Here is a 12006-nt window from a genome sequence, read left to right on the forward strand (position 1 = left end):
TTATTGGCAAAAGATAGCAAACATTTTCTTTATTTAGTACTGTAATACAAAAATCATAATACTCAACATGTACAAACTCTATTTCCTTTCTGCTCATTTAAGCTATAGCCAGGCACTGTGCACTGGCTCTCTGAACTCCTACCTCCCATAGCAGGGACAGATCTAGTATAAAATTTCAGCACCCGTACCTCCAACCCCAAGAGCTCTCCGGCCTAGAAGACTACAGACATTAGGCAAAGCACAATACAGTGCGCTCTTACACACAGGCCTTCATTTCCTATTAGCTTGTCTGAGGACCAACAGGCTGGACACACAGGGCAGTTCTCACTCTCATGCTGTTCACCTTAGCTCAACTATGACTTAGATGAGCACTTTATGACCATTGCCAACCAGTCATACTGTTCATAAACAGCTTCACAAGCTAGAAGGGCATTTAGAAACCTGTATTTCTCTGCTTTGGTTTGTAAAGCATGCACCCTTTCTCAGGTGTCTCTGACTTTGGGCCCAAGAGTAGTTGCAGTTTAGCTAAGGCCCATACAGCTTAGGCTGCCTAGGTATGTGAACACAGAAATACCTATTAATAAGTTGCATTTAAGAATTTGCAGTTTATCCCCTCACCCCTGGCTTGTAACACATAAATGGACAGAGTAATCATGGTAAAACCAAGGTGCTTAAACTATTAGTTTGTACCCCTTCTTGAGGGCAGCATGTCTGCTTGCTTTTGCTGTGCATGATGTTGAATTACAGCTCGTTACAGAGTTGAGTCCAGCTTTGGACAGCCAGCATGAAAGGAAAAATGATGCTGCAAAAGCGAGTTTCCAGTTGGTTTCTCAGCATACATCTTCCAACAGTAAGCCTTTTTAGCATGAAGATTAGCTGAAATTACTCTCACTGTATGTGACAGATTGCTAGTTCTGTCAGTAGCATCAGCACTCCAGTTAGGTATTGACTTTGTAGAAACTGCAAGAAAGAAAAAGAAGTCAAAACAAATTACAGTTGCCAGATTTCCACATCCTTAAGTGGCTGGAAACCAATTACCAGGTGTTCCATGCGATTAGTCTGCTTCTCTGTTTGCAAGGTACCTTTATTACTATTTTGACCCTGGATATGGAGAAAACATGCATGCCTATCTGGTGCTCCTTTCAGAGCCCTCTGACTTATGCTCCTGTCCCATGTGAAGCAGAGTACTGAAGAAGTCCCCTGCTGCTACTCCAGCTTTTTGGGAGGTGAGAATCCTAGCACTCCTGCTCCTTTGGCTACCTCCCTCCCTCTACAGGAAGGCCAGGAATGAGACTGTGCCCATCTCCTTGAATACCCCTCTTTTCCCATACTGAATTATGTCTGACTGGAACTTGTTATCCCCGTTATGGAAGAGCCGGAACTGAGTTTACACAACACACAGTCTAGAAGAGAACCCTTTTCAGAAAGCCTTTTCAGCTGAGCATCTCTTCTGTTCACTTACCTGCAACGTAACAAGTTGTTTCGGCTCTTTTAAACTACAACACATAAACCCAAGCAATGCAGCACTAACATTTGGTGGTTTGCAGTTGTCCTACCAAAGGCTGAAACTGTTAGTAGATGCTTCCCAGCAAAGCTTATTTTCTTTCATTTGATGAACTCATGCTTCAGGAAAGATGTGCAAGTGGGGTCCCAGTTACAGCCTCTAACATTCCCCTTGTACCCAGGACAGCGACATCAGTACATCGTAGGCTAAATTGAAGCAACTGCATTTACATGAACTGTTCTGTAATTCAGAAGACCGTATTAGTACTCCTTTAAGAAACTTCAGGAAGGATTAATCCTCCATGGTTTTAAAGGCTATTATAGATACTGCTGCAGCACCTGTATGAAAAGGGTTACAACTGAAGTAGTTCCAAGCAAGAAGTTTTGACTCTTACCTGTTGTCTTTTGGTTCACCCACACACCAGTTATTTTTACATAGCAGGTTAATTCTGTTTGTCTTCTGCCTGTGTCTTAATAACTGCAATACTCAAAAGCTAATGAATATTTTCTCAGGTTTTTGATTAAGTCTGAGATATTTCTAAGCTCAAGTTTTGGCCAATGGGCAAAGAAACTTTTGTGTTCATACCACAGCTAACACACTTATTTCTGGCCCAAGACTACGGTTAGTAGCTTCTGCTGCAATACAGTAGTAAAATACTGTATCGATAGCTGCCCCAACTCCAAAATGAATCATCACTAATAAAAGCTGACAGTTTTAACAACTTCTTGTAGGAAATTATGCATGAGAAATATGACACCTTAATTTTAAAGAGGCATTCCTAGACAGATACAGCTATTTTATTTGTCCAGCATTGCTTAGGACAAGATGCTACTTAAAACCTCACCTTTATAATCCCATCACAGTGTGCTGAGGCAATTGCTGTAGAAACTTTCACCAGTTTTGTAGCTGACAAGTGGATCTTAAAGTGTCTGTGGAAGTGAGCGTAAAGGCAGTCCATAAAAACATCTACCTCTTCTTGAGTGATCTCTCCTGGAGTTTTTTGGATTGTGTCCCACAGAGCTTTTGCATCCTCTGGATGAATGGCATATGAAATATCCAGAGGCTGGGGCAGACGGGGTACAGAGAAAACGAGTTCTATGGCAGATGTTAATATGTCCATTTTGCATCCAGTCCACATAGCAGCCATCCAACCGAGATTGAGAGGACTGATGGCTAAACGGCGGAAGCTGCAGTCAAAATTCTTCTGAAACCAACTTCCAACAATGGATGTGTAACTCTCTGCCCCATTAGTAAGAAACAGGGGTAAACAAGTGAAGTCTGGTGGAATTTTCTCAGAAAGATCATCTCCAAACACAGAGCAGAAACAGCCCGACCACACGAGTTTCTCTTCTGAGTTTTTTTTGGAAATTGGTGATCTCAAAGAAAGCTGGGATGGGGAAAAGAAGCATTTTTATGCCACACAACAAGTTTGATGCTTTTTTAGCCAAAATTTTTTTTTTGTTTGTTTTATGATTTCAAGTGTTTAGTAGATGTTTTTTCTCAGGATCTCACAGGCAACATTCTTCTTTGTAAAGCTCAGTTATTCAGTCTATCTGTTACATCCCTAAAAGATGGGTGCAATTCTGCTGAAAACTGGGAAGAGCACTTTTTACTTCATTAGGAACAGTCTTAAGATCCGAGTTTATGCTGCTTAATTCAGAAGAGCCAATCCATGCTATGTCCTATAACCACTGTCACACTGAACTTGGCATTTCAGTAGCGTCTTTCACTTGAAGCAAAGCATTTCAGAAATACTAACTAGACTTGAGCTCAATGGCCAGGAGGTAGGATTATGCCAAGTCTATTCAGGAAGCAAAGTAACTGCCCCAAGTTCTTGCAGTAAATTGACTGCTGAACTAAATAGTTAGACAATCTCACTCACATACTATCAAGGAGTTGAACTCACAACTGCAATTAAACGTATCCATTGCTTGTGAGATGTTCTGTTCTAGTTAAAAATAGACAGGACTCACTTTTATTAAATCTCAACAGATAGTACAGTAGTTACACCACACAGCTAGGGCTTAGCGTTCTGTTTCTTTTAAGAGAGACACAGCATTTTATGGCAGCAAAAGCAACTCGTAAAATGCTAGTCTTAATTACAATTATCAAAACAACTAGGAAGACTCCTTACCTGCACTAGAATCGCAGCCTGGTCTTGGTCAGTACCTCTCAGGTCTGGAAGGCTGGAGACGGCCACTTTGATGTCCAGCTCAACCCCTACTTCCACCGCCAGTCCCTTCTGCTTCTCGGCAGCGATGAAAGCACTGAGCATCCTGGCATAAGCTCGCAAACGGGCGCTGGAGAACCTGTACAGGGGGGTCACGCTGTACAAGGTCCACTGTTTGTGCAGTAGAAACGCCGTTCTCCGGGGATCTGCGTTTGCCTAAAAAATAAAAAAAGAATATAAAGTTAAAGTAATACGAAAGCCCAACAGGCAGGGCCAGCCTCCCCCTTCGGCGCTGCAGCCAGGCCGCCCCCCGTGCCAGCAGGGGCGGTTTTCCTGCCGTGGGCGCGGTGTCGAGCGGGGGCAGCAGCACGGGGGCGGCCGGGGTACGGAGGGGAGGCGGACCGGGCCCAGGGCCCGCGGCGGCCCGGCTGAGGGGGCAGGTAGGCCCCGCCGCCATCGCCCCCCCACCACGGCGGCCTACCAGGGAGCGCGGCGCCGGCGAGAGGCCGTGGCTGCTGAGGCTGAGCCCGAGCTGCCCCTGCATCCGCCCGAACGGCGGCCCCCGTGAGAGCCGCCCGAGGCTGGGCAGCACCCGCGAGCCCCACTCCGCCGACTCCATGGCAGCCGGTAACGGCCCCCGCGCCGCTCCCCGCCGGGAGCGGTTTGAACACCCTTCCCGTCAGCCCCCGCGGCGCGCTGAGCGGGGCGCCGCCCGCTGCCGCCATCTTGGTGGCGGGCGGAAGTGGGGGAAGCGGGGGGCGGTTGGCCGGCGGGCTGAGGAGAGGCTCCTTCAGCCTGGCTGCTCCGCTGTGGCTCGGGGTGAGGAGATCTTCCACTGACGAGCCCTGGGGTAGCGGGTCTTGCGGTGGGGCGACCCACTTGCTGGAGCTGGGGGACCTTCCCCCTGCTGCCGCCGGTGGGCCAGGCCTGCTCCGGGGAGAGGCCGGACCGGGGTGGTTGGTGCTTTCTCTCCTGTGTTTTTACCTCTCACGGCTCGGAGGTTTGTGATAGACTGCTGTCTGGTTCAGGTGCTGGCTGTAAGATGGCCCTTCCCCGGCTGCTGCCGCCGCTGGCCCGAGCGCTGGCCTGGCCGGGCTGCGGGCGGGCTCTGCACCGGGCGGCCCCTGCCTCGGCCCCGGCGGCGCCAGGTGAGAAAGCAGCGTTTGTCTTACCCCGCCCTCTCCCCTGGGCTGTGGTGGGGTTTTTTTCCTCCCTGAGACCCAGGTCAGGGTAGTCTGCATAGGCAATTAAAGCTACACTTGTGATAAGCTGTTTTCCCTGGATCTCTCTTTTAAATGTCTTCTTTAAATCGTATTTTAATCCTGGTTTTTTGGCATCTCAAGGTGAATTGTATTTCAAAACTAGTTTGTCTAATTTTGGTTTTGTTTTGGGTTTTTTTCTTCGCTTTTGTTTACTTCTTGACCCTCTTTCTTCTGTAGTACACAATCTGTAAACAGGGGTGGCGGAATGCCTAACGCAACAGCTGGAAAACAAACCTTTGTGTCTACTTTTTTAATTGCAAAGGCTGTGATGAAGGTGGCAAGGGAGATGAGTTCACATCATTATATATATATCTCTAGGTAATAGCATCCTTCAAATTTCTCTTTGCAAGGTGAATCTCTGCCGTGTTCTGTAAATGCTTTTATAACCAAGTCATGGTGCCAGGCACAGTGGGGTCTGTGGAAAGTCTGTAATCATGGTTCAGGCCTTTAGTCAGTAGTTGCAGATAGGAAACTGTTTCATTTACACCCATGTGGTGCATGTCAGTATGTTTCAGTCTCGGCTTGTCAAGCCCTCTTTCTGCTGTGTCTTCTGGATTCAGATTTGGAATTGTCAGCGTGGCTCAGGACTGATCTGCGGCTTTCCCTTCCCTTGCCCCTGAAATTTGCAGGGCAACAGTTTGCAGCAGGGCTGTGTTCAGATTTCTGTATGGAAGTTTGACTGAGACATAAATAGTTACTCTAAAAAATTTGTTTAGAGTAATTTCATATTGTATTAATGTGTTATAGCAGTTGTATTGAGCGTATGTGAAGTAACTTCTTTGTATATTTCTAAACTAGATTGAGGGGAGGGGTGTGTGGGGGGAACTCTGTAACTGTTTTGTCTCACTTGTCTGTAAAAGCCATGACAGATTTTACTGTTCTTGTTCAAGACTTTAATAGCTTTGTCATGCGGACCAACACTTGTGGGGAGCTGCGTTCTGCTCATGTGGGACAAGAGGTCACACTGTATGGATGGGTTCAGTACCAAAGGTAAATGCATACCAAAGTGAAAATGGAGATGCTTATTTGCTAGATCCAATGTAGGCTCTAGGCCTAGATTCAAACGCTTATTTTTATGCTTCAGGTTATCTTTTCATATCCTGCATTAGTAGCTTCTGAAGTGAGTATACAAGTTGATAACCGTGCCAGATCAGTATTTAAAATTTCAAGAGTTTAATACAAATCTTAATTGATCCTCATTACAACACTGTAAAGCAGTTAATTGCCCTTCCTGTATAGGAGAGAAAACAAGTAATAGCATATTTGTAGCAATTTTAACAGTTGTGAGCAAATAACTTTTTTTTTTTTTTTATATATATAGTGTCCTTAAATTTTAAGCAAACAATGTTGTTTGTCTTTTCAACTACAGCATGTAGTGATGCATGTTTAAACAACCCAAGCTTTGGTTAAAAAAGAAATATTAAGAAATTGTAGTAAGTGGAGGGCGAAATGAGAATTCCAGTAGGAGTATTTGCTATAGGTGGTGTGATATAATTGCTCCTAATAGTGTTGAACACTTTGTAAATGTAGGGTGAAAAGCATGTCTGCATACAGCATGGAGAGTGTGCCAAAATGTTGCGTTCCTCAGTACGTGTTTGTAACGTTCAGATAAGTCCTGTGGCTTTGATGAAATTAGTTTGTATCAAAACCCATTTTTTTCATTTTGCAGTCCAGAGAAGCTGGTTTTATCCAGGATTGTTCTGCAGCGATGGTCTGCATGGATTGTTTTGTTTGTTTTCTTAGGAGGTCCTGAGCATCTCCTCTTTGAGCAGTCGTGGTTGGAGTTACAGGAAACAGTTAGGATTATTGCAGTGTGATTGTTGTGCTCTTGTTTTTAAAGACAACTAGAGCATGTTCCATTTGACAGCTTCTTGATGGAATAAGTACAATGGTAGCTGTGTCTGCTGCAGCTGAAGAGATCAAGATTTGTGATTCTGTGTCTAGGAGTGTGCATTGTTCATGTGAAACTTTTTATGGGATGAGTGTTTTGAGGTTGGATATTTTTTGTATCCATGTCAACTTTAGTTTTACTGCTCATGTAAATGTGTTTATACATATAAACAATCTGAACGATGTTTTCCAGCAGGAAATTGCATGTATTCAGAATCCCTGCTCTATATGGATTAACGTTCAAGTTAAAATCCTGACTCCCTCGTTACTTTCATATTGTCTGTCTGTGGCGGGGCAAAGTCTGAGACAAATTGCTCAGATTAGATTCAGGTGTGGGCAAAGTATCTGTACACACATTACTTGGAAATACTTTGAGATTAGTCACAAGGTACAGAAAGTAGCTAGTTGCCATGTGCTTTGGCTTAAAAAGCAGAAGACTACTGAATTCTTGAAAACACTGTCTTTCCTTTTGTGTTTTTCGTGGATCAGACAAGGCCTGTTTCTGGTTTTGAGGGATTTCCAGGGACTGACCCAGGTCATCATTCCACAGGATGAGGTAAGTGCTACCAAAATATGAGTGTCTCTTTTTTTTTTTATTTTATTTTTTTTATTTTCACTTTGGTAGCTTGGGTCCAGCAGACACAGAAAGCAGGATGAAGTACTTTGTCAGACTGAGTACTCTGACTCACAGGTACATGTAAGCATTATGAGAGCCCTACAAGAGAAACACCAATGCTGTTTCCTCTGGCTTATGAGTAGTGATCCTAGATTCTAATGGGCTGTTAAGAAATGAGGCCCTTGAGCATGGGGCATCTGTCCTGTTCTTTGAATTTCTGAGACATTATCATCTTGCAGGCACATTCCCGTGTGAAGAAGCTCTTGTCTGATGCCCCATCGGAATCCGTTGTACGAGTGACTGGAATTGTGTCCCATCGGCCCCCAGGGCAGGAGAATCCGGTGAGTTTGGGGTCTCTCAGGGGTTTTATTCCTTGTGGAAGAGAGCACTGGATTATGGTGGGTTTTGTGTCACAGCTTTGCCATGGGGCCTGGGTGTGTGACAGCCTATCCTCAGATAACGTGAGGTGAAATAACTGCTATGACATGTAACTCAGGAGAACCTCAAAGCACACTGAAGACACCTGTGAACTGAATTGTATTCCAGCCCTTAGAAAGGATAACAGCTAGCTTTTTCAGGCTTTCACCGTGGTCGAGTATTTCTTTGTCTTGAAAATAAGTATTGTCATCACAAGCCCCATAGCATGTGATGACCTATTTCTCATGCAGAATAGCTGTTGCTGTTCTCATTGTATATGAAATGAAGGTTGAATAATTTTTTGATGTTATGCTAGCCTCACTCTCATTGTAATCAGCTGTAGATAAATCTGTCAGGATGTATGTATCCCATCACTGACAGGCCTGAATAGAGAACCTGGGTTTATGACCATAATTTTTTTTTTTGCTCTGACCACTTATAGATATCCATAAAGAATGCAGGCTTAAAGCAATGCTTTTATTTCTTTTAATAATTTATCACTTTGTTGGAAGGTTATATGTACTTTCCCCTGCTAAATAGAGGAGTTTTGTAGGATCAAATGAACTTTGTGGACCGGTGCTAAGTGGAGGAAAGTGTCTGTTCTCCCTTGGGATCTAAGAAAAAGAAAACCAGTTCGAAGAACTGGTGTTGACTTGTATTAAGAAATGATGGTGATGTTGCTAATATACACTGAAATGTCTGCAGCGTGGTTTCATTGAAGCTAATTGAACTATCTTGTCCAAATGCATGTGCCCTAGAAAGGTCTGTGCGTGACTGTTCCTCTGTGCTCAACATGTCCTTCAAGGCAAAGGAAAAGTAATTGTATTTCTGGTAGAGATCAGTATGCTACTGGGAAAGAACATGCCATCTTTGGTGAGGTGACTTGTGTTTTCTGAACAGAAGGGAAATGTGGGAGAAATCTGTCCTTGAGGGAAGTTCTCAGAGTTATACTGTGTTAGAAGGTGAGGAGGATAATCACATGGATTTCTTCACACACACACACACCCCGACCATCTGTGAAATACCTTTATTCAATTGTTTTCCCTAAGTTATTTAATCTATTTGTTTTCTTGCCTTTTTGCTCCAGAAAATGCCAACAGGGGATATTGAAGTGAAGGTGGAGACTGCAGAGATCCTAAACTCCTGCAAGAAGCTACCTTTTGAAATCAAGGATTTTATCAAGGTGTCTTTGGTTTTTCCTTCTTTTTACCAAATTGGTGGCTTTCCAGTATGTTGGGAATTTGCCTACTGTGATGGCCAAATATCTATGGGCTTTGTCTGGTTCTGCCAGCTCTGCTTTGGGGAAAGGATGGTATTTAAAATAGGGGTGCTGCTTGTTAGCTGTGAGGATGTATTTCTAATTAAGAGTTAAGCAGAAGACAAGGCTTGAATGATTCCAGTGCACAGGGTTTTCAAATGTCACTGTAAGAACAGATGGTAAAGGGAAGAGTGAAAGAAATCAGGCTATGCTAGCTTTTTTGAAAGTGTGAAACAGAACCTGCCAATGCGCTGCTGTGTTTTAAGGCAAGGGTGCCTAGTCTCGTCTGGACAAGTAGTTAGTCAGCTAGAGGATTTTCTTCTGTAAGTAGGCAGTCTTAAAAGAGATTTGTTTTAGTGCAGGCTTCGTGGAGTAGAGTGGCATTGCTGTTTAATTAAAGATATTCTCTGTGCCATTGAAACTGGAACTGATATGTAGGTGTTGGAATTGGGAGCCTGGATCCTGTTCCTTCTGTGTTGTGGCTCCTGGACAATTCCCATCATCCACACTACTTTAGTTTTCCTGTTTGTAATAAGGCTGTGTCACCATTTAGTTATTCCTTTAGATCTGTCTATGATACCACTTCTCTGCTTAAAAATAGACAGGAGGACTGCTACAGTCTGTTGCAGTGGACTGAGAATAGAGAGGGCTGAAATCCTGAGCTTTGAGGTAGTTCTTAGGACAGTAAATGTCTGTTTTGGGTTTAAGGTAATTAATCTCAGGGGCTGATGTTTGTCTGTGTAGGTTGTCGCAATAGGGCAGCATCCTTTTTTAGATTCCTCCTTTTGTCCTGTGGCTTTAGGAGCAGCTTCATTGGACATGCAATTTGAATTTTGTTTCTTAATCCTAATTATCTCTTATCTCTAGAAATCAGAGACCTTACGGATGCAGTATCGCTACTTGGACTTGCGTAGCTTCCAGTTGCAGTATAACCTGCGGTTGAGATCACAGATGGTGATGAGGATGCGGGAATATCTGTGTAACCTCCATGGTAAGAAAAGTGCTTGAAGAACAGTGCAGCACACATCATCTTAGCCCTCCCTTCTGTTTCCTGTTGCTGGGAGAGATTGCCAATCAACTTGCTACTCCAGACTGGTCCCGCTTTAGTAAGGACGTGTCTGTTTGCAGTGGGGTCTTTAGAGGGATGTTGGCAGGCCTGAAGACCAAAGTGTGTTGAAATCTCTTGGCCTGCTACCGACCAGTTGTTTCAAATGAGCTATATCCAGTGAGAAAAGGCCTCTGGCAGGTAGTTTCCCTCTTTTGGTTACCCAGCTTGAGGCATGTCAAAAGGATGGATTTCTTACAGGCCTTTTGCTTATCTTAAAATCGGGAGGTCCTTTTTGGAAAAGCAAAGCCTACTTAAAATTGGATAATTAACAGTTTTTCAGCCTATATGGAGTTCTCTGTCATCAACTGTTCTGGCAGGACATCAGGGTAGCTCAGAGCCTTTAAATCTGTCATTACACAAGTTATTCTTAGAAGCAGCAAAATCTGTAGATTTCTAAGAGGCTACATGGTGTGCTAGATCTGTTTTGCAAACTAACCCTGCTCTGGCCTACTCTTGTGTCATACTAGATCTCCCTGCTCTCAGCATATTCTGTGTCTGAAGCATGCGTTTGTTCCTCAGGGTTCGTGGATGTAGAAACCCCAACGCTCTTTAAGAGAACCCCAGGGGTATGTATTCTGTTAGTAACGCATTTTAGCCTCCTGCGATTGCACAGGAAGTTAGTTCATGTTGAATTATTGTCAGTTGCCACTTGGCCTTCATTGCTGTTCCCTCGCTAAGTAACAGCTCGTGCAAATTTCTGATATGGTATGTGGATCCTTTTAAAAGTAGGTGGAGTGAAAGTGTAGAGGTGATATCTAGTGTCTTAATTTTGAACCTTCAAGTGAATAAAGCTTCTGTCTTTTAGAGTGCATGTGGGGTGTCAGCCCTGTCCTGGGACAGCCAGATTATAAAACCAAAAAGTTTCCTCTAAACACTTTCCCCAGCATTTATCTCTTAACTAGTAGGTTACTGCAGTGGCACCACTCAAGTCACTTTAATTTCTGAATTTATATTCCTTCCTTTCATTTCAAAAATAATCGGAGGAGAGCGCTGTAGCCCAGTAATTGTTGATGCAGCTAACACATGGAATTCTTGCATTTAACCCCCTGTCTTGGATGGTATGTTGTTATGCGTTACTCTTTGAGCAGAAAGTGGAGAATCCTCCTTTGGGATATTTTGAACCAAGTTGGTTAATAGGTTGGGGTTTCGTAAGCGTAGTGTACAAACAGGTGTTCATCACAAGTGGGATTTCATAATGGGGAGAGGAGGTCCTTTCCTCTTACGCTTCTAGTCTGTGCTCTCTGTCGGGAATTGAGGCCACTTTTTTGTTGAACTGTGTAAGCTTTTCATTCTCTTGTTAGGGAGCAAAAGAATTCCTTGTGCCCTCGAGGGAAGCAGGCAAGTTCTACTCTCTGCCACAGAGTCCTCAGCAGTTCAAGCAGCTCCTCATGGTTGGAGGCCTGGACAGGTAAGAGTTTCTTGTACTCCTGTTCTCTGCCTGTCCTGTCCAGGGCTTGCTTGCTTTGATCTGTGGGATTTTAGATACTTCCCAAAAGATGTACTGCCAAAGGTTTTCTGTTTTGAAGAGGGATCCTTAAATACTTAGGACATTACAGCTAGGCCCGGCCCTTTGCCCCCCAGCAATAATGCCTCCCAGTAAGGGGAAATATATCCTGTGTGAAGGCTGAAATCTTCACTGTTTTTTTAAATGTAAACTTGATCTGAAGTACAGTCTGCCTGAAGGGCAGAAAATCTAGTGTGTGATAACAGCCCGTTCGTGTTAGTAAGAGTCCAAGTTTGGAGCAGAAGGTAGGAAAAGGGGTGGCTGCTGGGACACAGCT

The 12006-nt window shown here is 44.0% G+C and overlaps 2 protein-coding genes across 6 annotated transcripts in view; one reads left to right on the forward strand and one right to left on the reverse strand.

Moving 5' to 3' along the window:
- Positions 1 to 4293, reverse strand: CENPL (centromere protein L; the record flags this gene model as incomplete). The annotated part of the gene is made up of 4 exons (XM_080407447.1): positions 1 to 960; positions 2349 to 2891; positions 3639 to 3890; positions 4156 to 4293. 4 exons carry the CDS (start codon positions 4291 to 4293, stop codon positions 889 to 891), a joined length of 1005 nt encoding a protein of 334 aa, XP_080263573.1. The 3' UTR covers positions 1 to 888.
- Positions 4292 to 12006, forward strand: part of DARS2 (aspartyl-tRNA synthetase 2, mitochondrial) — a gene marked incomplete at its 5' end in the record, with an annotated part of 26628 nt that continues 18913 nt past the window's right edge. For 4 of the 5 annotated variants that reach the window (XM_080407376.1, XM_080407375.1, XM_080407374.1 and 1 more), the window contains 9 exons: positions 4292 to 4493; positions 4703 to 4822; positions 5827 to 5926; positions 7316 to 7382; positions 7682 to 7783; positions 8947 to 9042; positions 9985 to 10108; positions 10745 to 10791; positions 11527 to 11633. In XM_080407376.1, coding sequence (XP_080263502.1) covers positions 4292 to 4493; positions 4703 to 4822; positions 5827 to 5926; positions 7316 to 7382; positions 7682 to 7783; positions 8947 to 9042; positions 9985 to 10108; positions 10745 to 10791; positions 11527 to 11633 — 965 coding nt within the window. Of the gene's footprint in view, positions 4494 to 4702; positions 4823 to 4853; positions 5255 to 5826; positions 5927 to 7315; positions 7383 to 7681; positions 7784 to 8946; positions 9043 to 9984; positions 10109 to 10744; positions 10792 to 11526; positions 11634 to 12006 lie in introns of those variants that run through there. The other variant, XM_080407377.1, reaches the window with a different exon arrangement.

This window comes from Falco punctatus (assembly GCF_963210335.1).
Source record: "Falco punctatus genome assembly, chromosome: 11".
Lineage (NCBI taxonomy): Eukaryota > Metazoa > Chordata > Aves > Falconiformes > Falconidae > Falco > Falco punctatus.